Below are 25,272 nucleotides of genomic sequence, written 5' to 3'. Positions count from 1 at the left end.
TGTGAGAAATGTTTGTCCCACATCCAAAAATTATTAAAACCAATTTAAGTTTAAATAAGCCTAATATGAGATTTAGGTTTGGGCCCAAGGACACCCAAGTTTTTAAGAGGGGGAAGACCTAGGCAAGCTTGGGTCCGAACCAACTACCACACACGCGCGTGCCGCCCGCCCAACCCAATTCGGGCTTGATTGTGAAATATGTTTAGTTTTTTATTAAACGAAATTGGGCTTGTGTGATTGGATTTTAATTTTATTTTTGCTGGGCTTATTAAGATGGCCGAATTGGGCCTATTTGCTGGGCTTCATAATGGATTAAAACAGTTTTGGTATTTAATTTAAATTAAAACCATAAAACAGTTTTTTTATGAACCAATGGTTGCACCCTTTTGCAAAATAAACCACCTGCAGTTTTTCCTAAACCATTGTGAACCAATGGTTGCACTCATTCAGAAAAAGGCACCATCTAGCCTATAAATACCCCTCCTTGGGTTCATTCTAAATCACATCAAAATTTAGAGAATTCTTTTCTTTTTTTGAATTTTCTTCTTCCTCTTTCTTACTTTAGTCTGTAGGTTTGAGCCTTAGTACTTGGGTTCGAGCTTTAGTCAGTCACTCTGAGTCCGAGTTCGAGTCAGAGAGTACTACACCGAACCGGTTCGCCTATTCCTTTGGTTTGCAGTGCTACTACCGAAGAAAGACAAGTCGTTGTATCTTGGGAGATAAACGCCACTGAGTCCGTTAGTACCATAGCGGAGTGAATCTGTCTTAAGGACATAGAATCAAATTCTAGCCTCGATTTTTAATCAGGTTCATTTATTTTATAGTTTTATTTGATTATATAAAACTATATATTATAAGAAATTATATAATTATAGATTATTATTTTATATTTACAGATAATATTTAAATAAATAATACTATATAGTATATAGTATAATTAGACCGAAATTTTGGACAACATATAAATCATACACTTCCTGTTAGAAAATGTGTAACACCCCCACATTTTCCACGCATAAGTTGATCAGGCTTATACACGAAAAACGAGGGATATCAAAAACAATTGGCAATATACAAGCATGGAATACAAAATGATGGAAATAAAAGAATTTAGACAGGAAAGAAACATTAAATAATACAACATCCATCCATCCTTTATTTAATACAGTACTTCATTACAACTTGGAAATCCTACGTCAGGGATCCCTAAATATAACCCTGAGAGTTCAACGTCAAAAGTAAATAAAAACTGAAACCTACATAAAACTTCTACCCTGCACTGGATCGTAGGAGTAGATGAGTTCGGATGATGGTCCCACACTGCTAACCTCAGCCTTGAAACGGATACTGACCGTATCCTGAAATAACAACAATGGTGGGTCAACCCCACGAGCAAGTCCTCCCTACTATGACCCAAATCAGAGAATCAAATAAATTAATCATTATGAATCGGATGAGTGCTATATCTGTATACATCCTACGGGAACTATCCGATGTATAACATGACCTCAACCAGAATAGACGGTGATCACTTAGACTCACACTAGGTGGTCAAGTGTCGCCTTTCCCTACCCGGGAAATCAGCTATTATACATGGTGTACGGTACTGACAACACAGACTATAACGAACTACACAGTGATAACACCTCGCAAAGTACTGATGAATATACTGAGCATATAAATTAGGCAACACATGCCAACAATATTAATAAATGTACCGAGAATGTCAATTTAGGCAACACATGCCAATAATATTAATAAATATACCGAGTATGTCAATTAGGCAACACATGCCAATAATATTAAACCACATACCCCGACAGCCACACATCTGTCTATCGCAACGAATGCATAAGGTATAAATGAGTCTAAACTTATTAGTCAGCTCACATGGTTCTATATGGCAACACATCCATATAATATAAATGCGACATAATAAACAGTCCATTTATTCCCTGAAATGCACACAGCATAATAATCATGGTTTATATACGATTAACAGTATAACTATTCCATAATATATAATGGGTTATTTATATGAAGAAAACCAAGCACTAATTAATTTAACATTAATGGTTATTACAGTTTAATAAAATAATACCATTAATAGTCGTTAAATCAATTACATATGTTTACTAGCGATTCGCACTTTAACTGATACAATTAATATTTAGAAATATTAATCGGACAATTATAATAATTAACGAGAAATAAAATAATAATATAATGTCCCGTTAATTCCAAAAATGCCAACCCGAGGCCCCAAAATGTATAGTGAAGGTCCTGGTAATGACAAAACAGTCCCTAGGGGTATTCTGGACTTTTCCAGCAGCCGCAGAGGCCCTTCACGCGCCCCCACGCGCCTCCCAGAGCTCCCCACACGCGCCGCCAAGCTTTCCCACTCTCCCACGCGCGTCTGGCGTCAGCCACGCGCGCACACGCGCTCCCACGCGCGTTTGGAGAGTCCCACGCGCGCGCACGCGCTGCCACGCGCGCGTTGTTGGCTTCCTGCTGACGTGGCGTTCTCCGGTTGGTTGGCTGCACCATCCTTCCTACATGCGCGCCACACCGGATCATCTCACCCTATCTTCCCTCCATCCAACGCCCACAGATCCGGGTGTACCGCGGTATCATGGACCGCGATGCACCGGATCAATCAGACTCCACTAATGGCCAGGATGCGCGCGTACACCCTTCTATGGTGCGCCGCGTTGCACCGGATCACTCCGGTCGTCTCCCCCACTGCCGGCGACCGGAAAACTCGCCGGAAGGTCGCCGGAAATTGCAGAAAATGCCCGGAAAAATCTAGAAAATTCTAGAAAAATCCCTAAAGTCTTATTTAATTATTTTTAGCCATTATTAATTTCATAGGACATTAAATAAATATATACCATCCTATATAATTAAAATTCCATTAATTTGAATAAAATAAAATTAATAATTTATTAACCTCTAAACCTTGGCTCTATGCATAAAACTAAACTAAACAATTAATTTATTAATTCAAAGGGGAAAAGTAGATAATAACTTGCCTTTTTGGATTTAAAATAAATCCACCGGTCTGCGCGTAGTCGGGTAAAATTGCCTACACCGGTCCAAGCTTCTTCCTCTTTCTCCTTTCCTTTCACTCTTATAAAATAGCTCTCTAGAACTTATACTTTGCTTCTAACTCCCTTTATTTTTTTTTTTTTCTAAGGCAAGCTAGTTAATTTATACACAAAATATATAATATAAATATTACAAATATCTAATTTATAATAACTTCTCACCCATTTCTCATATTCCTACCTATATGGCTTTAATTCCAACCATAACCATTGATGCAATCCTATCCTAATCTCTAATTTCATCATGACTTTGGTTTAATACTATTTTTATTATTATAAATATTATTATTATTATTACTAATATTATTATTAATAAACTTTTATAATAATTATTATTATTATTATATTATTATTATTATTATTATTATTAAACTAATATAATTATTATTATTACAAAATAATACATTATATCATCATAATACTATATAACACAAATATAATACTTTAATTAACTAATAATGATTAATTTAAGCATAACCAACAAATGAAATTATTATTAATAATACATGCATAATTAAATGAATAAATTTACTATTTTAACATACACAATTAATTTACATGCACAATTAAATGAACTTAATATAATAATGTAGTATGCACAAATAAATAAAATTAATTAACCTAACACAAGATTAATTTAAATACATTCTTTAAAATTACGGGGTATTACATTCTCCCCCCCTAATAAAGGAATTTCGTCCCCGAAATTCACTACATACCTGTAGTAAAAAGTTCTGGATACTTGGCACGGATAATATCTTCCCGTTCCCAAGTAGACTCTGTAGCACTATGATGACTCCACTGTACACGTACTAATGGAATAGTCTTCGTGCGCAGTATCTGATTCCTACGATCGAGAATACAGTAAGGTTGTTCCAAATAGGTTGCATCAGGTTGCAACTCAATCTCACCCACATCAATGTGTTGATATCGATCTTCGTCCCGTAGAAATTTTCGCAGCATAGATACATGAAAAACATTATGTACCCTATGAAGATTATCTGGTAGAGCCAGACGATAAGCTACTGCCCCAATCCGATCTGTAATCATAAAAGGACCCACAAAACGAGGCGATAACTTACCCTTTGACCCAAACCGCATTACTCCCTTCATAGGAGAAACCTTAAGCAAAACCTGATCACCAACCTTAAACTCCAAAGCACGAGTTCGACGGTCAGCATAACTTTTCTGTCTGCTTTGAGCTGTACGCATCCGATCCCTAATAATAGCGATCTTTTCTGACGTGTCCTTAATAAATTCAGGACCCAAAAAGCTGTTCTCACCAACTCCAAGCCAACAGACAGGAGACCTACACGGTCTGCCGTACAAAGCCTCAAATGGTGCCATACCAATAGTTTTCTGATAACTATTGTTATAAGCAAACTCTGAAAGCGGCAAATATTCCTCCCAATTGCCCTTAAAATCAAGAACACATGCCCGCAACATGTCTTCTAAAATCTGATTAACTCGCTCAGTCTGTCCATCTGTTTGAGGATGATAAGCAGTGCTAAGATAAAGTTCTGTACCCAAAGCCTGCTGAAAGCTCCTCCAAAATCCCGATATAAACTTCGGATCTCTATCTGATACGATGGACAATGGTACTCCATGAAGTTTCACCATTTCTGCAATATACAGCTTAGCATACTGTTCTGACGTAAAGTTTGAACGAACAGGCAGAAAGTGAGCGGACTTGGTCAATCTATCAACAATGACCCAAATAGAGTTGTGATTATGCTGTGAAGTAGGTAATCCCTCTATAAAGTCCATGGAAATACTTTCCCATTTCCATTCTGGTATGGGAAGTGGCTGTAACGATCCTGGCGGTCTCTGATGATCAATCTTAATCATCTGACAGGTGCTACATTTAGAGACAAAGATAGCTATATCTCTTTTCATGCCGGCCCACCAAAACTGGCGTTTCATGTCCTGATACATCTTGTCTCCCCCTGGATGTACAGAGAACTGAGAAGTGTGTGTCTCTCTCATCACAACATTTCTCAAATTATCAGCTGAAGGCACAATTAAACGTCCCTTGTACCTCAATCCTCCATCAGTCCCTATAGAATAAAAAGGAACATCTCCGGAGGCTAACTCCGAAACCCGATCAATACACTGTTGATCTGAGAGTTGCGCTTGAATGACCTGATGAATGATAGAAGGAGTTACTACCACACATGCCATAAAAGCGTCTGCTAACTCATCAACAGTCTTCAAAGCATCCCACTCTGTTGTAAACAAAGCTGAAAGGCTGACATAGGGTCGGCGGCTGAGTGCGTCTGCTACAACATTCGCTTTCCCTGGATGATACTGAATAGAGAAGTGATAGTCTTTCACGAATTCCAACCATCTGCGCTGTCTCATATTCAGTTCCCTCTGTGTGAACAAATACTGTAGACTCTTATGATCGCTAAACAATCGAAAAGTCTCCCCCAAAAGATAATGTCTCCAAATACGCAAGGCAAAAACCACTGCGGCGAGCTCTAGGTCGTGAGTCGGGTAATTAAGCTCATGAGGCTTAAGCTTCCTAGACCCATAAGAAACTGGTCGCTCTTCTTGCATCAACACACAACCCAAACCCTTCAGAGAAGCGTCGGTAAATACTAAATACTCGATTCCACTCTGAGGTGTGGCTAAGACAGGTGCAGAAGTTAACTTACTCTTCAATTCAGCAAAAGCAGTCTGACAAGAATCATCCCATACAAATGGTACATTCTTCTTAGTCAGATGAGTAAGTGGACCCGCAATTTTGGAAAATCCCTGGATGAACCGGCGATAATACCCCGCTAATCCCAGAAAACTGCGAATCTCTGTCGGTGAGGTAGGCTGTCCCCACTCCATAACGGCCGCAACCTTGGCTGGATCTACTGCTAACCCTTCTTCTGACACTACATGTCCCAGAAATTTGACCTCTTTCTGCCAAAATTCACACTTCTCAAACTTCGCAAACAACTGATGTTCTCGAAGTGTCTGCAATACTGTGCGTAAATGTCTGGCATGGTCCTTCTCCGACTTGGAGTAAACCAGAATATCATCAATGAAAACAATGACAAACTGATCTAAGTATTCTCTGAATACTCTATTCATCAAGTCCATAAAGACAGCTGGAGCGTTCGTTAAACCGAAAGGCATAACACGAAACTCATAAGATCCGTACCTTGTGAGAAATGCTGTCTTTGGAACATCTTGTTCTCTGACTCGTAGCTGATGATAACCAGACCTCAAATCGATCTTTGAGAAGTAAGTAGCTCCCTTCAACTGATCAAACAGGTCATCAATTCTGGGCAACGGGTACTTGTTGCGAATAGTGACCTTGTTCAGTTCTCTGTAATCAATACAAAGACGAAGAGATCCATCCTTCTTCTTGACAAACAGTACTGGTGCTCCCCATGGTGAAGTACTTCTGCGAATAAATCCCTGGCTGAGCAACTGTTGAATTTGATCTTTCAACTCTCGCATCTCCACTGGTGCCATTCGGTACGGCGCCTTAGCAATAGGCGTAGTGCCTGGAGCTAAATCAATAACGAAATCTATCTCTCGACTCGGTGGCAAGCCTGGAATTTCCTGGAATACATCCTGGAATTCCTGTACTACCGGGATGCTGTCAAGAGATACCGCAGTCGCTTCCTGTGAGTCCTCCTCAAGAACGAATAAATAAGTGCTAGGCCCTCTATCAGGTTGTGGTACAACAAGAAGATACATCTCCTGTCCTGGTATAGAAAATCCAATAGACTTTTCGTAACAGTTAACCTGAGCATGGTACTGAGATAACCAGTCCATCCCAAGTATAACATCATACGAATGCATATCTAACACTAACAAATTTGCAAGAAATCGAAGTCGGCCCATATCTATAAGGATATCACCGCTATACTCTCGTAAAATTGCGCCAACTCCCAATGGTGTATAAATATTAAGAGGTTGGTCACATAACTGAGTCGTCATACCAGATAAGATAACAAAAGATCTAGACACAAAAGAATGTGATGCACCAGTGTCAAACAGTATACGAGCAGTTCTACCATGTATAGAAAACATACCCTCAATAGCCTGAGGAGCCTGCGCATTATGTGGCATGAAGTTATAAACTCTGCCATGATGCAACTGCTGTGGAGGTTGTCCCGGAGGAAATGGTGGTGCTGGAAGTGCCGGAAAATTCTGAACTTGCCCACGTGGCATCGGTGGGGCCGGTAGAGGTAACTGCTGATTAGGTCTCGGCTGCCCATACTGTCCCTGCTTAGCTTTGGGACACATCTTGGCCGGATGCCCAATCTCTCTACAGTGATAACAACGTCCCGTAAAAGGACCTGCTTGCCTTCTCTGTTGATTTCCCGACCACTGTTCCTGTCCGGTCTGAGGTATCCCACCTTGTCTACCCTGATTAGGGACTCCATCCCTCTGCACATCTAGGTTTCCTTTGTTTTTCTTCCAAGGTTGATGTCCTTGAAATCTGCCCCGATCATTGGACTTGGCACCACTGCTGCTTCCTTTCTCCACTGTCTGGTAGTCTCGGTTAGTCCGTTTATCTCCCTTGGATTTCCGGTAATCACTCCTCATCTGGCAGTGCTGTAAGGCGGCATTAACCACCTGGATATAAGTCGTATATGCCGGACTACCTAAGATCACCACTTTAATCGGCCATATTAACCCCTTCACAAAGCGGTCTCTCTTCTTTTCTTCCGTATTGACCTCCTCTGGTGCAAATAATGACAAATTTATGAACTTCTGTTCATACTCAGCCACAGTCAGATCTTCCTGTTGCAGATCCAGAAATTCGGTCTTCATCGCTGATCTTACTGACATAGGAAAATACTTGTCGTCAAAGCGAGTCTGAAATTCAGCATACGTCAATCTGGTCCTCTCATCGACAGTAGTAATAGACTCCCACCACTGCAATGCATTGCCTATCAACATAAACGTAGCTAGCATCTGTTTCTGCACTTCGGTACAGATTACCATCCGAAGATGACGCTCGCTCTCCTGTTTCCACTGATATGCTAACAGGACATCTGTGGACCCCGCAAACGTTGGTGGATTTCCCCGGATGAACGAGTGACGAACTTTGTCCCATGACATTGGCTGTGCCACTGGTTCAGGAACAGGTACTATCGGAGGAGGTTGTTGGTTTCGTAGAGCAGATGCTACTCCTGCTGCCACCGCTCGTGCAATGATATCAGCAACTTGAGGAGAAAATTCCTGATTCTCATTTTGAGTTGGGGAAATACTGCGATGACGGTTCGCATTCCTTGTCCCACGCCGAGACATCCTTCTATTAAATTCAGAAAGAATCTAACGTCAGTACATTATCATGGACCGACTAAAAGAATACAAAGAACCCTAATACTTAGGCTCTAATTATCAGAATACACAACGCGGAAGTATAGTAATCACAGATCCCTAAGACACTCGAACCTGGAATGCTCTGATACCAACTGTAACACCCCCACATTTTCCACGCATAAGTTGATCAGGCTTATACACGAAAAACGAGGGATATCAAAAACAATTGGCAATATACAAGCATGGAATACAAAATGATGGAAATAAAAGAATTTAGACAGGAAAGAAACATTAAATAATACAACATCCATCCATCCTTTATTTAATACAGTACTTCATTACAACTTGGAAATCCTACGTCAGGGATCCCTAAATATAACCCTGAGAGTTCAACGTCAAAAGTAAATAAAAACTGAAACCTACATAAAACTTCTACCCTGCACTGGATCGTAGGAGTAGATGAGTTCGGATGATGGTCCCACACTGCTAACCTCAGCCTTGAAACGGATACTGACCGTATCCTGAAATAACAACAATGGTGGGTCAACCCCACGAGCAAGTCCTCCCTACTATGACCCAAATCAGAGAATCAAATAAATTAATCATTATGAATCGGATGAGTGCTATATCTGTATACATCCTACGGGAACTATCCGATGTATAACATGACCTCAACCAGAATAGACGGTGATCACTTAGACTCACACTAGGTGGTCAAGTGTCGCCTTTCCCTACCCGGGAAATCAGCTATTATACATGGTGTACGGTACTGACAACACAGACTATAACGAACTACACAGTGATAACACCTCGCAAAGTACTGATGAATATACTGAGCATATAAATTAGGCAACACATGCCAACAATATTAATAAATGTACCGAGAATGTCAATTTAGGCAACACATGCCAATAATATTAATAAATATACCGAGTATGTCAATTAGGCAACACATGCCAATAATATTAAACCACATACCCCGACAGCCACACATCTGTCTATCGCAACGAATGCATAAGGTATAAATGAGTCTAAACTTATTAGTCAGCTCACATGGTTCTATATGGCAACACATCCATATAATATAAATGCGACATAATAAACAGTCCATTTATTCCCTGAAATGCACACAGCATAATAATCATGGTTTATATACGATTAACAGTATAACTATTCCATAATATATAATGGGTTATTTATATGAAGAAAACCAAGCACTAATTAATTTAACATTAATGGTTATTACAGTTTAATAAAATAATACCATTAATAGTCGTTAAATCAATTACATATGTTTACTAGCGATTCGCACTTTAACTGATACAATTAATATTTAGAAATATTAATCGGACAATTATAATAATTAACGAGAAATAAAATAATAATATAATGTCCCGTTAATTCCAAAAATGCCAACCCGAGGCCCCAAAATGTATAGTGAAGGTCCTGGTAATGACAAAACAGTCCCTAGGGGTATTCTGGACTTTTCCAGCAGCCGCAGAGGCCCTTCACGCGCCCCCACGCGCCTCCCAGAGCTCCCCACACGCGCCGCCAAGCTTTCCCACTCTCCCACGCGCGTCTGGCGTCAGCCACGCGCGCACACGCGCTCCCACGCGCGTTTGGAGAGTCCCACGCGCGCGCACGCGCTGCCACGCGCGCGTTGTTGGCTTCCTGCTGACGTGGCGTTCTCCGGTTGGTTGGCTGCACCATCCTTCCTACATGCGCGCCACACCGGATCATCTCACCCTATCTTCCCTCCATCCAACGCCCACAGATCCGGGTGTACCGCGGTATCATGGACCGCGATGCACCGGATCAATCAGACTCCACTAATGGCCAGGATGCGCGCGTACACCCTTCTATGGTGCGCCGCGTTGCACCGGATCACTCCGGTCGTCTCCCCCACTGCCGGCGACCGGAAAACTCGCCGGAAGGTCGCCGGAAATTGCAGAAAATGCCCGGAAAAATCTAGAAAATTCTAGAAAAATCCCTAAAGTCTTATTTAATTATTTTTAGCCATTATTAATTTCATAGGACATTAAATAAATATATACCATCCTATATAATTAAAATTCCATTAATTTGAATAAAATAAAATTAATAATTTATTAACCTCTAAACCTTGGCTCTATGCATAAAACTAAACTAAACAATTAATTTATTAATTCAAAGGGGAAAAGTAGATAATAACTTGCCTTTTTGGATTTAAAATAAATCCACCGGTCTGCGCGTAGTCGGGTAAAATTGCCTACACCGGTCCAAGCTTCTTCCTCTTTCTCCTTTCCTTTCACTCTTATAAAATAGCTCTCTAGAACTTATACTTTGCTTCTAACTCCCTTTATTTTTTTTTTTTTCTAAGGCAAGCTAGTTAATTTATACACAAAATATATAATATAAATATTACAAATATCTAATTTATAATAACTTCTCACCCATTTCTCATATTCCTACCTATATGGCTTTAATTCCAACCATAACCATTGATGCAATCCTATCCTAATCTCTAATTTCATCATGACTTTGGTTTAATACTATTTTTATTATTATAAATATTATTATTATTATTACTAATATTATTATTAATAAACTTTTATAATAATTATTATTATTATTATATTATTATTATTATTATTATTATTAAACTAATATAATTATTATTATTACAAAATAATACATTATATCATCATAATACTATATAACACAAATATAATACTTTAATTAACTAATAATGATTAATTTAAGCATAACCAACAAATGAAATTATTATTAATAATACATGCATAATTAAATGAATAAATTTACTATTTTAACATACACAATTAATTTACATGCACAATTAAATGAACTTAATATAATAATGTAGTATGCACAAATAAATAAAATTAATTAACCTAACACAAGATTAATTTAAATACATTCTTTAAAATTACGGGGTATTACAAAATGGCACTTTGTCAAAACTCTGTTCAAATAATGGATCCTATTCAGATAAATTATCTTTCAATCTATATCCATGCAATTAGATGAAAATAAGTGGAGTCATTAAAAATAAATATGATGTATATCCAGTTATCGAATATATAGCTTCTATCTGATAGAGGTGCTTCTATATATTTAAAGGGTTCAAAAATACATTCTAAACTACAGGAGCTTTTGGGCAGTGAATAATCCACCTGGCATTTGCTCTTGGAGCTTTAAGAAGCTTTTGAAAATTGAAAGTTGATGTGATCATGTAAGGCATTTCTTTAAAAAATAAGAATTGGAAATGGAGAGACCAACTTTGTATCTTATGATTCTTGCCACACTGCAGGTCCTAAAAGATGCTGCCGTTCCTCATCGCAAGATTTGGGAAGATCTTATGTACGCAATCTTACTATTGCATTGAGAAAATATTTTTAATTTCGAACGCATGAGCTGCTAATTATAAGTGATTAACCTTATTGTTACGGTAAGACTCAATTTCCTAATCCAAAATTAGTAGATACAGAGTCTAAAATTCTAGTGTTAATGGTCAATGGCTTTAAACATGCCTGTAGTTCACCTGTGTTCATGTGATGGTGATGGGTCATGCCCTATGCTTCTCTTCGAATTCTATTGGGGTTTGGAACTCTAATTAAGAGGCGTATAAGTTTGGGCTTGCTCCAAGTTGTTAATGAGCCATTGAACAACGTATTTGGGTTGGGCCTTGCGTGTAGTTTGCTGGGTGAGATTTGGGATTTGTATTTGATTTAAGACGGTGAAAATCGATGAAATTTTGTTCGACAATTTTTTTATTTTTTTTATTTTTTATTCATCTTAATACACGCCCAAAAGAATATTCATAATAATAATATATATGTATGAGATTTTAGATCTCTCAATTTATGTATGAAATTCTAGAGACTAAATGTATGTATTTCTAGAGACTACTACATGTATGGGATTGTAGATCATTTAATTGCATATTGCGAATAATGCTAGAGTATGATATTCTTTATAAATAGTTGAGTCTTATTTTCCTTTCTTTTAGAGCTGCAAGGGTGCGTAGTGATAGCTTTCCTCTTTCTCTTTTACTGTTGAATAAATTTTTAGATCCAATGCCTAGTTATAGAATGTTGTAGGGCTCTGCACGATGAAAAGAGATGGCCATTAACTATTATGAAATCTATATCAAAGGCGGTAAGAATTGTAGAATTTTTAATCTTAACAAGCTTTAAGATTTCTTTACCTCTAATTTGGCTAGATTTGTCTTTTTCGTCATAATTGTCTTGCTCCACTCTGACCAATGTTTTGATAAATTCGAATATAACCACCTCAGAATTGACTGAATTTATAAATGAGACATTTTTCTATTTTGATCATGTTATAAGTTTTAAATTTAACAATTAAATTATAAAGATAATTTTGTCATTTTATATTAATTTTGGATAACTTGATAACTTTTCACCCTCATATCTCATAAATGATGATGAATTACAAAAATACCCTGCTTTCGTAATGCGCGTACATATATATATATATATATACACTCTGTATACGTTATGGTTTTGATGTACGGGCTTATACAACATCCATTAAGATTAGATAAGAAAGAAGTCCAGAAAGTGAATATTCTTTTTGACAGGCTGTGGCTCCTTTTCGTTTATACATCTTCTTATTAAATTAGAATAATTTCACTAACACCCCTAGTAGTTTGGCCAAATATCAGTTTAAAATATCTTTCGAAAATAACTATCACTTAGATCCATTTTTGATTTTCCGTTACAGCCTCCGTTAGAAACATATGAAAAGACAACTTTGCCCCTATTTTTTTAATAACATTTATTTCAAAATATCAGATTAGTTAAAAGACAATTATACCCTGACAATTGGGTAGATGTAACTGTTGGCCATCGTGGTGGTGGTGGTGGTGGGTGGTGGTTCCAAAAATAAAGGCTTTTTTGGTGGTGGGTGGTGTGTTGCAGAAGAGAGAGAAAGTGCATAGAGAGATTGGTGGTTGGTGGTTGGTGGTCGGTGATGATAGGGTGATGGTGGTAGTGGTGCCGCCGACGACTGTGGTTGCATAACCCAAACCCATTTTTGTTGTCAGGTGAGGTTGAGGCGGGGTTTGGAAGCGGTGGCATGGTTCACAACAGAAACTTCAGGCGACATAAGCGGCAACATGGTTTAGGGCGGCGACGGCGAGGATGAGTGCTTGTCGCCGGGAGAGAGAGAGCGAGCTAAGCTTCATTTGTTCGCCGGCCGCCGTCTGAAGCCTCCTTGCTCGTCGGCCACAGCCGAGCTCGGTGGATTGAATCGGCAGTGAGAACTATATATATACTGATTATTTGGGTTTGAGAGGACCGGCGAGGGGCGACTGGAGGAGGATTCGCGGGACTTAGTAGCGAGTGGATTAGCGGGAGAGATGACAACTCCAATTCTGCAGTGAAGAGCTCGGCTCGGCGGTGGAGTAGCGGCAACAGCGAGCTTGGAGATGGAGAGCGAAGACGGCTGTGAGAATGTTGATGGCGCCGGCGAGACAGATCCGGTGGCGGCAGATCCAGTGGAAACGAGCTCTGCGAAGAGGGAGATGACTGGGTTTTGGAGATCCGGCGAGACAGATCCAGGTCTTGGATTTATAGATCGGACCGGATCGGCGGAATTTAGGGATGGATGAGGAGCAAAATCGGAAGAAATCTAGGGCGAGGGTTGTGGATTTGAGGACTTCTGAGGATTTGGAGTGTTTGGAGGTAGTCGGAGAGGTCGAGGAAAGGGTCTGATGATGAGGATTGGAGGATCCGAGCAACCTTGCAGATGAGGTCGCGGCGAGGGAGACATCGGTTTGGAAGGTGGGAGAGTCGACTTTGACGGCGAATGAGCGGCCGTTGTCGGATTCGACAACGACTCCGCCACTGTATTTGGTGGTGGTGTTGTGCTTGTGTGTGTGTGTATATATATATATATATGTCTGTTTGTGTATATAGGAGTATATAGATGTCTGCCTGAATATATAATATAATTTGTAAATTTACAAATTTTTGAGGGGCCATATTGTCTTTTAATACTGATATTTTGTAAAAAAATAAATTAAAAAAATGAGGGTATACCAAAGTCAGGGTCAAACTAAAGTCAAAGGGTAAAAATGTCTTTTTACATGTAAAAAGTGGTCTGACACATCTGTAAACTAATTTTTGGGGTATGAGTGAAAAACGGAGCAAACGTTTATAATGTGATTGATAGTTATTTTCGAAAGATATTTTAGACTGATATTTGGCCAAATTACTGAGAGTGTCAGTGAAATTATCCCTATTAAATTTGTTCAAGATTCATATTTTTTTCCTGCTGGCCCTCTTGTCTTTGAAGGTTGGGTTTGTTAAAACGATTACGGTCTGTACCAAACAATGGTGGGTTGTTGCCGAACCAAGCTCCCCGACAGCTTGTACAAAAAATTCTTGTCATTTTATCAAGTAAATGAACATCTAACAATTATATTTACCGGAAAAAGAAAAGAAAAGAACTTCTAACAATTATATTCAGTGAATATAAGTTCCATTATTGAAAAAAGAAGTATTATAAAACATTTCATGCACGGATGAATTGGAAAAAAAAACTTTGCCTAAAATTTAGTAAGTAAATTAGTAAATGTATATCATTGTCTCGGGGTGGTATGAGCTCTCCTATTTGCGAGTGGTAAGTCTCAAAAGAGGCTGTGTGGAGTTTTATGTTACTTGATTACTTCAAGAAAGAAGAGACTAGGACCAGGTAGGTAACTCTCTTTAGGAAGGTTCATGCATCATTGGAATATATCGATTTAAGATTATCTTAGAACACAACATTGCCCCTTAAAAGATGCAGCTTTCAAAAAAGGAGAAAGTATTACATGATCCGGGACCAATCCAATTACTGGTCGACACAAATAATTTTTTTTTGAAATAAAACTAACACATTTGCTTACGAGTACATTAGCAAAAAAGCAACGTGTTGATTGATTTAAGGCATGTAGCATTGAGGGGAGAAGAGAATTTGGGAGTAGTAATGTATTTCTTCCCTCTAATTTCATTTCTCTTTATACAGAATGATTACAATATTTTTATACAGATGCATAGAAATCATACACTTCACTACAACGTCGTGTTGGAAATAAGTCGAACTTCATAAAGATCTTTTTCTCCCTTCCCTGCACCCACAAGTTCATGAAGGTTTACTCAAAGATTGTTCCCTGCATTCGGAATTTTTTTACATCTCACGAAAATCAGCATATTTAGAACTTACCAACTTCAGCAGTGATCCCTGGTCCGAAGAACGAAGCAAATTTTGCCTAAGAAACAATTTTATGTTAGAAATTTCAGTACATCATTAATTTCATTGTCTTCTGAAATTAAAAATAACAAATAGGGCAACATATATATATATATATATATATATATATATATATATATATGTATTTGAGAGGAGGGTGGGAGGGATACAAGGGATTGTCAATCCAGTTGAACTCAAAAGAGAACTTTAAACGTATAAAACAAGAGCACTGATACGCATAGTGAGAGTTTCAACAGAACCCCTCTCCATTCATTAGATAATGCATGCGGGACCCAACAAAAGCCTCACTTTACCATCCAGTGAATGGGGAGCCCTTCAATCCCCATTCAGTTGAAACTTTCACAATGTTCAATTGTTCATCATTTTACATAAAACAATCATCATAAATGAGGAAATTATGGCTTTTGCATGATCACAAAATTATCTCACCTGTCTTCTTTCAAAATCTGACAACTGCAGACCTCTTGCCTCAAACACCAAGACTAGACAGTATTTACCATCTTCAGTGACCTGGGACATGGTTGTTGGCAAAATAAGGTGGCAACAATTGAAGTAGTATAACCACATATACAACTAATCAAGTTTTGTCTAATTTAGTAGTTTTGTATCAGGTTTCCGTTTCAATGTTTCTTCTTTCACATTATTAAGTCAAGAAGTACGTGCAATATTAAGGCCCTTCTACAGAGCAGAAACCTAGCAAAATCCAGAAGGGAAATTTGCAATTTGTAAAATCCTAAAATAGAAAGCTAAAAAAATCTGAATACAGGAAAGGTGGTGCAATATACTTTAGAATTTAAAATCGTATTAGCGTTCCCGCACACATTATACCAGTTTTCAAAGAGGATATTTATAAAGCTGAATTACGTTATGGCCATAACGAAAAAAGATTTTGCCAACCCACAAAAACAGAAAGCTCAGTGTGGACTAAAAAAGATAAGCCATTTCCTGCTAAGAATTCAAGTTCAAGAAGCATACTTCTTCACGAATCATTTGCAGTATAGGTGCACTCCTTCGTGGAATTCCTCCACCCTAGACAGAAAAAGCAGATTACACTGATGTCAGAGCAACCGAAAAACTTTCCCAAAGGAAACACTCCAAGGACACAGAAATTGTACACAAAAAATTGGGACTTTTTTTCTTTTCCTTTTTAATACAAGTATTTAATAAAATTTCCCACGAGAAAGAAAAATGTAGTGCGCTAGAAAACTGCAACATCTAACTAAAATCAAGCAGAATATGCTGCTCACTTCAAGACACACCGACTTTGATCAATTCCAGTAGGGTAGAAGGCAAGCACACCATTACATTTGAGCAGCGGATAGAACACGCTTGTATTCACAATAAGAGGGTTTGAACCTAAACTGTCTTATTTTATTTATATTTTTTAACCCATAAAAGTTTGAGGTTAAAACTCTGAAGGAATTTTCATTTAAAAAAAAAGAAGGAAAGAATCAAATATATTGCAAAAACGAATTGGTTATGTAACATTGAAAAGACTTAAGGACAATAAAGTCACCTAAAAGAACTCTATCAATGAACATTTGTTTTTTAAGAAGTAATAACTAATAACATAATGTTATAAATCTCTGATGTTGAAACTTCAAACTACCATATTGGTATTTTTATACAACATTTGAGCCATTTATTCAACAAAAAAATGAACACCTAAAAATGTTCAAACTACCAATATGGGCTAAAAACTGTTCAAAGTATTCTAGCATGTCAAAAACGGGTCAGGTGTGAAGGCAGCTCTTTTATTCAGGTGTTTGGCCACAAGGTGGTTAGAGAATTCAACTTACCAAGAAATTGCTATATTAACCAGGTCATTCAGAATGGTAGTTGGTCCTAAGCCTATACTCCTAATGCCTGAAGCTATCAACATTTGGAATCTCATTTCTGGTACTCCAATTCAGCAAGGTCCTGATGTGATAAAATTGAAGAAAGGGGTTCCTAGTTTTAAAACCTTTCGGAACCTTTGCAGGTTGCAGTTTTCAAAAAAAGGACTGGACTAATCTCATTTGCCGTGGCCGAAGACATGCAGCTAGTTGTACTGGGACCTTGATTATGCAAAACAAAATTCCTTCCATGGTTAATCTACAGAGGCACTAGTCTATCCCCTGTTTGTCATAATTGTATAGAAGGGTGTGACTCTGTGAATCATTTATTTTTCTCTTCTCAATTTGCTAAGAAAATGTGGTCTAGGATTGCTGAACTCTTTCATTGGAAATGGAGTTCCATTGATCTTTTGATAGTCTTGTGCATTGGTTCACTTGTAGAGGCCTGTCGAGACATCATAAATTCTCCAAGATTGTGTTTACTAACTGCATTTGGAGAATTCGGTGGCATAGAAACCAGGTGTTCATGATGGTAGTGGTCAGGATGCTGTCCAACTTGCTAAGATGGCTGTGTTGAAGCCTTTGAAGTGCTGAAGTTAAAGTTACAGAATATAAATAATTAAGTAGAGAAGAAAAACAGGTTTGAGTGGTGATTTACACTTAAGAAAGTTCAGAGAGGGTCTTGAGGATGATGCCCCAAACTGGAGGTTTTGCTGTCGTGCCTGGTGGAATTCCCATAAGAATCCTGTAGTTTCTTGGTTCCCATAAAAAGAGAGTCAAGTGTGAACGGGTAGGTAGCCATGACCGGCAAGGCCCAAATTCGACCTGGAATTTTTAGACTTTTTTTTAATTACTTGAAACCAATTACTTATTCAAAAAAAGTATAAAAATGTAAAACCTTTTTTTTAATCATCATGATGTCATCTAGCTAAGATACGAGAGAAAATCCCATATGTGTTGTGTGTAGGAAACAGGCACCTCACGCATTTAAGAGAGTCCATGTAAAAAACATGTGCATTCTATATTCAAATGATAATCCCTTATATATTTTATGTTTCTGTAGACAATTATCATAAAAAAACACATCAACCCTTATAAAACAAAATGAAAATGTGAGAACACACCTGACCATATTGAAATATTCGTTTCAGTGCCTCTTCCAAATGTTGCTCATCCCCATAACGGTATCTAATAACATCATCCCTGACCTAATAGAAGCAATAAAAATGTCATTCTGTATGAAATAATTGAGACAATGAATATAATGCAAAATGACTAGATTATTGCAGACATTGACTAAGTCCTGTCTAGCATATTTTCTTGGATTATGAGGAAAACATAAAAAGAGAAGGAGCTTAAAGAGGATAGCCAACCAGTAAAATAATTAAATAATTTCTGAGAAAAAAACATTTTTGCTGAGGTAAGGAATAAGTAGCATTATGTCCATAACAATGTAAAATACCTGTTTAAGAATTGGAGTGGCACAATTTTCCCTCAACATCTGAGCATCTGAGTAAGTCAAGCATGGCACTGGTTTAAGCTCTGCATACTGCATAAAAACATTAGTAGATGAAAGAAACATTACTTAACTGCCTTTACCAACAAACTGAATAACTAAAGGTGATCACTTTTTCATACACATTGCATGGCCCTAAGGCCATATGGAAAGATCAAGAAAAAAACATCATGAACTAAAAACAAGCAAAGGAGTACTAGCTAAATGAAAGAAATAGGGTAACCAACATGAAAAGTAGAAAAATTACTCCAGACAGTGCACAAATAATGTTCAAATTTCTTCTGAGCAATATCATTGTAAACAAAGTTGTGATTTCTGTAACACTTTCAAATTCAGAATGACATTTTGGTGAATCTATGAATTCCATTATGCCTATTCAATTTTGATAGGAAATAAGATTCTTTATGTTCCATGTACTTGGGTACGCGAGTGGGACATAGAATTGCATCTAACTGTTGGATTAACAAACTCCCTAAACTAAGGACACCTCGGCAAAAAAAATAAAAATAAAAAAAATAAATAAATAAAAAACTAAGGACACAGGAACATAATTCAACATTCATATTTTTAGCATTCTTCTTCTATTTTGTAGAATAAAATGATGTTTTAATGTAACGTACGATGTTCAAAGTAGAAGCTTTTTCTGAAGCAAAAATGTATATCAGAATAGAACAAGAATGCAATGTTACACGCGTATACAATAAAAATAATAAAAGATAACCAGTGAATGTCATAAAATAAACAGAAATTGAACTTCAGATGTAGCTTCTGCAAAAAAATTTACTTATGATACATTTTCAATGAATCCGTTTCAGAATCCCAAAATGCAAGCCAGAGAAAAAAAATAAAAAATAAAATAAAATCACCTTGAGAGCCATGCCTATTATTGCAAGAGGAAAGCCGTAAGTAAGCATCAATGCAGACCACTCAGATCCTGGTAGGATATTGAAGTATGCCCCAAAACCATACCTGTAGAGTGAAAACAAACCAGTGTAAAATATCATGATACTCTTTCATCATTAGGCATACTCAATGGAAAGATTACTCACGAGAGGAGTGTAACTCCAAGACCCAGTCCAATAACACCAAATGAAACCTGCAAGAATTACTCAGCAGCATGATTAAACTACAGAAACAAGCCTGACATTTTATATTTAAAAAAAGGAGCATTCTGATAAGTAATTTGAATTGTTATGTAAGATTAGTCAAAAAACTATACAGCTCCAAACTCGGCTTCCTAATTATTGGACATGCCTACCTAGGGATTGAAAATCCTAAGAACTAGGTTACGGACTAACAGATCATAAAGTAGTCTATGAGTCAACACGCATTATTAAAATACTAAAGACATGGATTCCACCCAAATGATGTAGGTGCTTATGGTTGGGAAACAGGGGGAGCAAATGCACATGGAGATCCAATTAGAAATAATAAATTAATCATACAAATACATGAGATTTAATGTCATTCAACACAACCCAGCCTACATCCACGGAGAGAAGGTAATTATTAAAATGGTAGCAAAAACCCAACACCAGACCATGCAGGCAAACTCTCGCTCCAGGATATGGTGGCAGATACCCAAGCCTTTCACATGTACCACTCCATGAGACTTCCCTCTTGTCATTGGTTTTCTGTCCACTATACCAACTCATAAATCTCATCTTTGTATGCCGTGTGAAGAAGAGGAGACAAGATACTACTCCCTCATGAGACTACATCTCTCTTAGTAAGACTGTGATGGTCATAAAGGTTATGAATACATTTGTATCAAGCCTTTAAACTTCTGTAACCGATAATTTTAAATTTAATCTTGACAGTAATTGTCATCATCTTGAATACACTAATTAGAGGTTCAATTTGCATTTCTTTCTATCTTACATAGAATCTTCATAATGCACGAAATACGACACAAAATTTTGATATGATATAGGTTTTTCATGTTTGGTTCAACATGAACATTGTGAACATATTTAATAGTTAAAGATTATCATGTAGTTGTATGCAAAAATAATTTATTATGCTCCTTTGTTAAATTATTAATTCAAAACAAGTGAATGTTCCAAATTGAACACTTTATGTTGCATAAAGGCACCATTTCATCTTGAAAACAAAATAAGAATTTTAAATGCAAAGCTACATACATGCACTAAACATATGTATCCAAGTCCATGTAACATAGATTTCATTACCATTGACTATTCAAATTAATCCTATCTACCAACTTAATACTTATCCTCTGCTACTTTGTCTTCCCTGGTTAATAAATTTTTAGGGAAAGTATGATGTCGTGTGGAGCTTCTATTCCTCTGTGCTTTGCAAACAGAGAGGAACTAACCTACAATTCGTAGTTGGACTGTTCTGCCATGGAAGCAGTAAGCTTAGACCTACTACACCAGACAATATCCAGTAAGGTGCAATTTGTTTTAAAGAGTGCAACTTAGTACCCATGTCAAATCATTTAGATTTTTATATTATCAAAATCTCTCCTCTTCTTCATTTCAGCGTCGGACTGAGAAAGAAAAGTGAAATCGGCCGGTTGCCTCAGCTAGTCGACAAGGTACCCGATGGACTCGTATTGAAAAACAGAAATGGGTAGCACGCTCTCCTTCTCCTTCTCCAGGTTCGATCTCTGTATCTCATCCTAAGAGCTCATCTTCTACCCCTTCTTCGTGTGAGGTGATGGGAAATGGTGAAGGTGGAGTGGAGGATCGTTTGGATCAAAGGAGAGATCTTTCTGAAGCCATTGTTCCACGGGATGCAGAATCATCGTCTTCATTGACCAAGTCCGAAAGTATTGATTGTTCCAACGGGGTGACAGTTTGTGTTGGATGAGACCTTCATTTTAAGTTGACAGATGATTTAGCCGTGTCTTTACTTAATGAACTTAAGCTCTGTGTTGATCTAAAAGGCTTAAATGGTCTACCTTGATTTGATGACAAATTTTACGGATGACCCTGGAACAGAGTTGAATCTGCAATTAAACTTGTATCAGAATAATGTTGAAAGCAAAGGGGAGGACTTTGAAGATCAGTCTCAACAGATCTGTCCTCTTGCCTGCGATATTGATTTATCTGATGTGGACATTATGGAACCCCTAGCAACTGTACACCCTGATTGCTTAGAGACGGTTAACAATTTGGGTATGGACTGGGTATTGGATAATATTGGCGAGGTCAGCGAAGCTTTGGGTGTCTCCTTGGAAGGAGATGATGATCGAACACAAACCATTCTTCATGATATTGTGGCGGGAAACAAATAATACAGAGACCTCTAAAAGCACAAAAGTTGTTAAATATAAGAAACATGCACATCGGAAAGGTGATTAGGAGGTTCAGAACCTTATTTCTAATGTAAATTACGAAGGGAAGAATGGGGTGAATAAAGAAAGGGGAAGGACTAGAAGTGGGAAGCAGGGAGGAGGGGCACTGATCATTTTTGGTTCTCAATGAAGATACGAATTATTACATGGAACGTCCGTGGATTAAATGATCCGGACAAAAAAAAAGTGGTTAAAGTTGCTTTAAAGAAGTGGAATGCCCATGTTATTTGTTTGCAAGAAACCAAGTTGGCTTCTATTTCTGATGATGTGGTTAGAAGCCTTTGGGGAAGTAGGTTCGTGGATTGGGAAGCCTTGAACGCCTCTGGTACATCAGGTGGCATTCTTATTATGTGGGATCTTAGGTGGATGTCCAGAACGAATATCTGGAAAGGGCTTTTTTCTTTGTCATGTGTGTTTCAGATGGAAGATGATAATTTCAGTTGGGTCTTTTCTGGCGTTTATGGACCCGTTATCGGTTGTGATAGACCTGTTTTTTGGCAGGAACGTAGTTACATTAAGGAATTGTGGTCATTGCCTTGGTGCTTAGGCAGGGATTTCAATTCTGTTCGATCTCCATTTAAGAGATCCACAGGGGGGAGGTGGTCTTCGGAGATGACCTAATTCTCCGATTTTATTGATGGTCACCTTCTTATTGATTTGCCTTTTATTGATGGTCACCTTCTTATTGATTTGCCTTTGGAAGGGGCAACTTTCACTTGGTCTAGCGGCAGAGAATCAGTTACTTTATCGAGGCTCGACAGATTCCTGGTTTCTGGAGATTGGGAGGAGAAGTTCCCGGATGTCACTCAGGCAGCTTTGGTTAGAGTCACGTCTGATCATGTGCCCTTAGTTCTTGATTGTGGAGGTATGAGATCTAGACGGACTCCATTTCGTTTCAAAATATGTGGTTAAAGCTGAGGACTTCCAAGGGAAGGTCCAGTCCTGGTGGGAGAAAGCAGTGTTTACTGGCTCTACTAGCTATGTGCTTGCTAAGAAGTTTCAGATTCTCAAATTTGAGCTTAAGGAGTGGAACAAAGAAGTGTTTGGGAATCTTGAACGGAAGAAAAATAGAGTCCTGACTGAAATTGCTGAGATTGATCGTCTTAATGAGACAGGGCAAGTTACGGAATCTCTTCGCTCTTGAAGAATGTCTTGTTAGGTGACTTTTGCTGAGATTGCTACTATGGAGGAGATTTCGTGGCGTCAGAAATCTCGAACTTTGTGGCTTAAAGAAGGTGACCGCAATACTAAATTCTTTCACAGACTTGCTAACGCTCATAGAAGATACAATAACATTGGGCGTATTCGTGTGAATGGTTTAGAGTTGCGGAAAGAAGATGAGGTGAGTGGGGGTATTGTTTCTTTTTATCAGCAGCTCTATACTGAGACTTTGAAGTGGAGACCAAAACTTGATGGTTTGCATTTCGATGCTATTTCTACGCTGGATAGTGATATGCTTGAGGTTCCGTTCTCTGAAGAGGAAGTTCTCAAGGCGTTATCCAGTTGTAATGGTGATAAAGCTCCAGGGCCAGACGGTTTCACTATGCAGTTTCTGAAGGAGAGCTGGGAGGTGGTGCGTAACGAGGTAATGGGCACTTTTCAGGAATTTCATTCTTATGGCACATTGAGAAATCATTAAATGCATCTTTCATTGCTCTTATTCCTAAGAAGGGTAACGCCTCTGACATTAAGGACTTCCGGCCAATCAGTCTAGTGGGGTGCATGTATAAGCTTATTGCCAAGGTCCTTGTTCTTAGAATGTGAAATGTTTTGGATGGAATTATCTCAGAGTCACAAAATGCTTTTGTTAGTGGTAGACAGATTTTAGACTCCGTTCTTATCGCAGGAGAATGTGTCGATTCCAGGTTGAAAAGTGAAGTTCCTGGTGTTTTATGCAAACTTGACATCGAGAAAGCTTATGATCACGTGAATTGGAAATTTCTTCTTTACTTGCTTCGGAGAATGGGGTTTGGGGATCGATGGATAAAAAGGATTGAATCTTACATTTTGTCAGTTATGTTCTCCATGCTTGTGAACGGCTCTCCTGCTGGGTTTTTTCCGAGTTCGCGTGGTTTGAGACAAGAAGATCCTTTGTCGTCCTTTCTTTTCCTTATTGTCATGGAGGGATTGAGTAGATTAATGAAAAAGGCAGAGGATTTGGGGTACATAAGGGGGTTCACTGTTGGCAGAAATGTTGTTAACCAGATTGTGATATCCCATTTGTTGTTTGCAAATAATACCTTGGTTTTCTGTGATGCTGATGTTTCCCACCTCAGGTATTTGAGGTGCATTCTTACATGCTTCCAAGCAGTGTCTGGTCTTAAGATTAATGTTGGAAAGAGTGTGTTTATCCCAATGGGGGAGGTTTCCGATATTTCCTCTTTAGCTACTGTTCTTGGGTATGGATTAGGTGCTTTTCCACTCCCTTATCTGGGATTACCTTTGGAAATCTCCTCCATTAGAGTGGGGACTTGGGATCCGGTGATTAACAGGTATGAAAAAATATTAGCGGGATGGAAAAAATAGTATCTTTCAAAAGGGGGAAGGTCACTCTTATTAAGAGCACCCTCTCGTCCCTTCCCACATATTTCTTATCTCTGTTTCAAATCCCGTGCTCTGTTGTTGAACGAATTGAAAAAATTCAAAGAGATTTTCTTTGGGGTGGAAAAGGAGAAGAGTTCAAGTATCATCTTGTTAATTGGGAGTAGGTTTGCAAACCGTTGAAGTTTGGCGGGTTAGGTATCCGGAAGTTGGTCCCTTTTAATAGAGCCTTATTAGGGAAGTGGTTATGGAGGTTCGGTAAAGAGCGTCATCGACAATGGAGAAGAGTTATCTCGTGTCGTTTTGGGGAGGAGAGTGGAGGTTGGTCCTCTCGTCCTGTTTCTATTTCTGGGGGTGTTGGCATTTGGAAGTTCATTCGGAAAGGGTGGGATGTGT

At 38.2% G+C, this 25,272-nt stretch overlaps 1 protein-coding gene across 3 annotated transcripts in view; it reads right to left on the bottom strand.

Moving 5' to 3' along the window:
- LOC132316078 (uncharacterized) overlaps positions 1 to 25,272 on the bottom strand; it is a 62,932-nt gene that overhangs the window by 35,895 nt on the left and 1,765 nt on the right. The window contains exons 2-9 of one of the 3 annotated variants that reach the window (XM_059814587.1): positions 20,063 to 20,109; positions 19,880 to 19,982; positions 18,960 to 19,046; positions 18,622 to 18,705; positions 16,638 to 16,691; positions 16,092 to 16,172; positions 15,615 to 15,660; positions 15,458 to 15,519 (exon numbers count right to left, since the gene is read on the bottom strand). In XM_059814587.1, coding sequence (XP_059670570.1) covers positions 15,464 to 15,519; positions 15,615 to 15,660; positions 16,092 to 16,172; positions 16,638 to 16,691; positions 18,622 to 18,705; positions 18,960 to 19,046; positions 19,880 to 19,982; positions 20,063 to 20,109 — 558 coding nt within the window. In that variant the 3' untranslated portion in view covers positions 15,458 to 15,463. Of the gene's footprint in view, positions 1 to 15,304; positions 15,520 to 15,614; positions 15,661 to 16,090; positions 16,173 to 16,637; positions 16,692 to 18,155; positions 18,323 to 18,621; positions 18,706 to 18,959; positions 19,047 to 19,879; positions 19,983 to 20,062; positions 20,110 to 25,272 lie in introns of those variants that run through there. The other 2 variants (XM_059814586.1, XR_009483914.1) reach the window with 2 other exon arrangements.

The sequence above is a fragment of the Cornus florida genome, unplaced genomic scaffold, assembly GCF_030987335.1.
Source record: "Cornus florida cultivar Cherokee Brave unplaced genomic scaffold, ASM3098733v1 CherokeeBrave_3.0.0_Hap2_Chr07, whole genome shotgun sequence".
Lineage (NCBI taxonomy): Eukaryota > Viridiplantae > Streptophyta > Magnoliopsida > Cornales > Cornaceae > Cornus > Cornus florida.
Note: the sequence above shows the minus strand (reverse complement) of the source record. Positions and strands in the feature narration are given on the sequence as shown.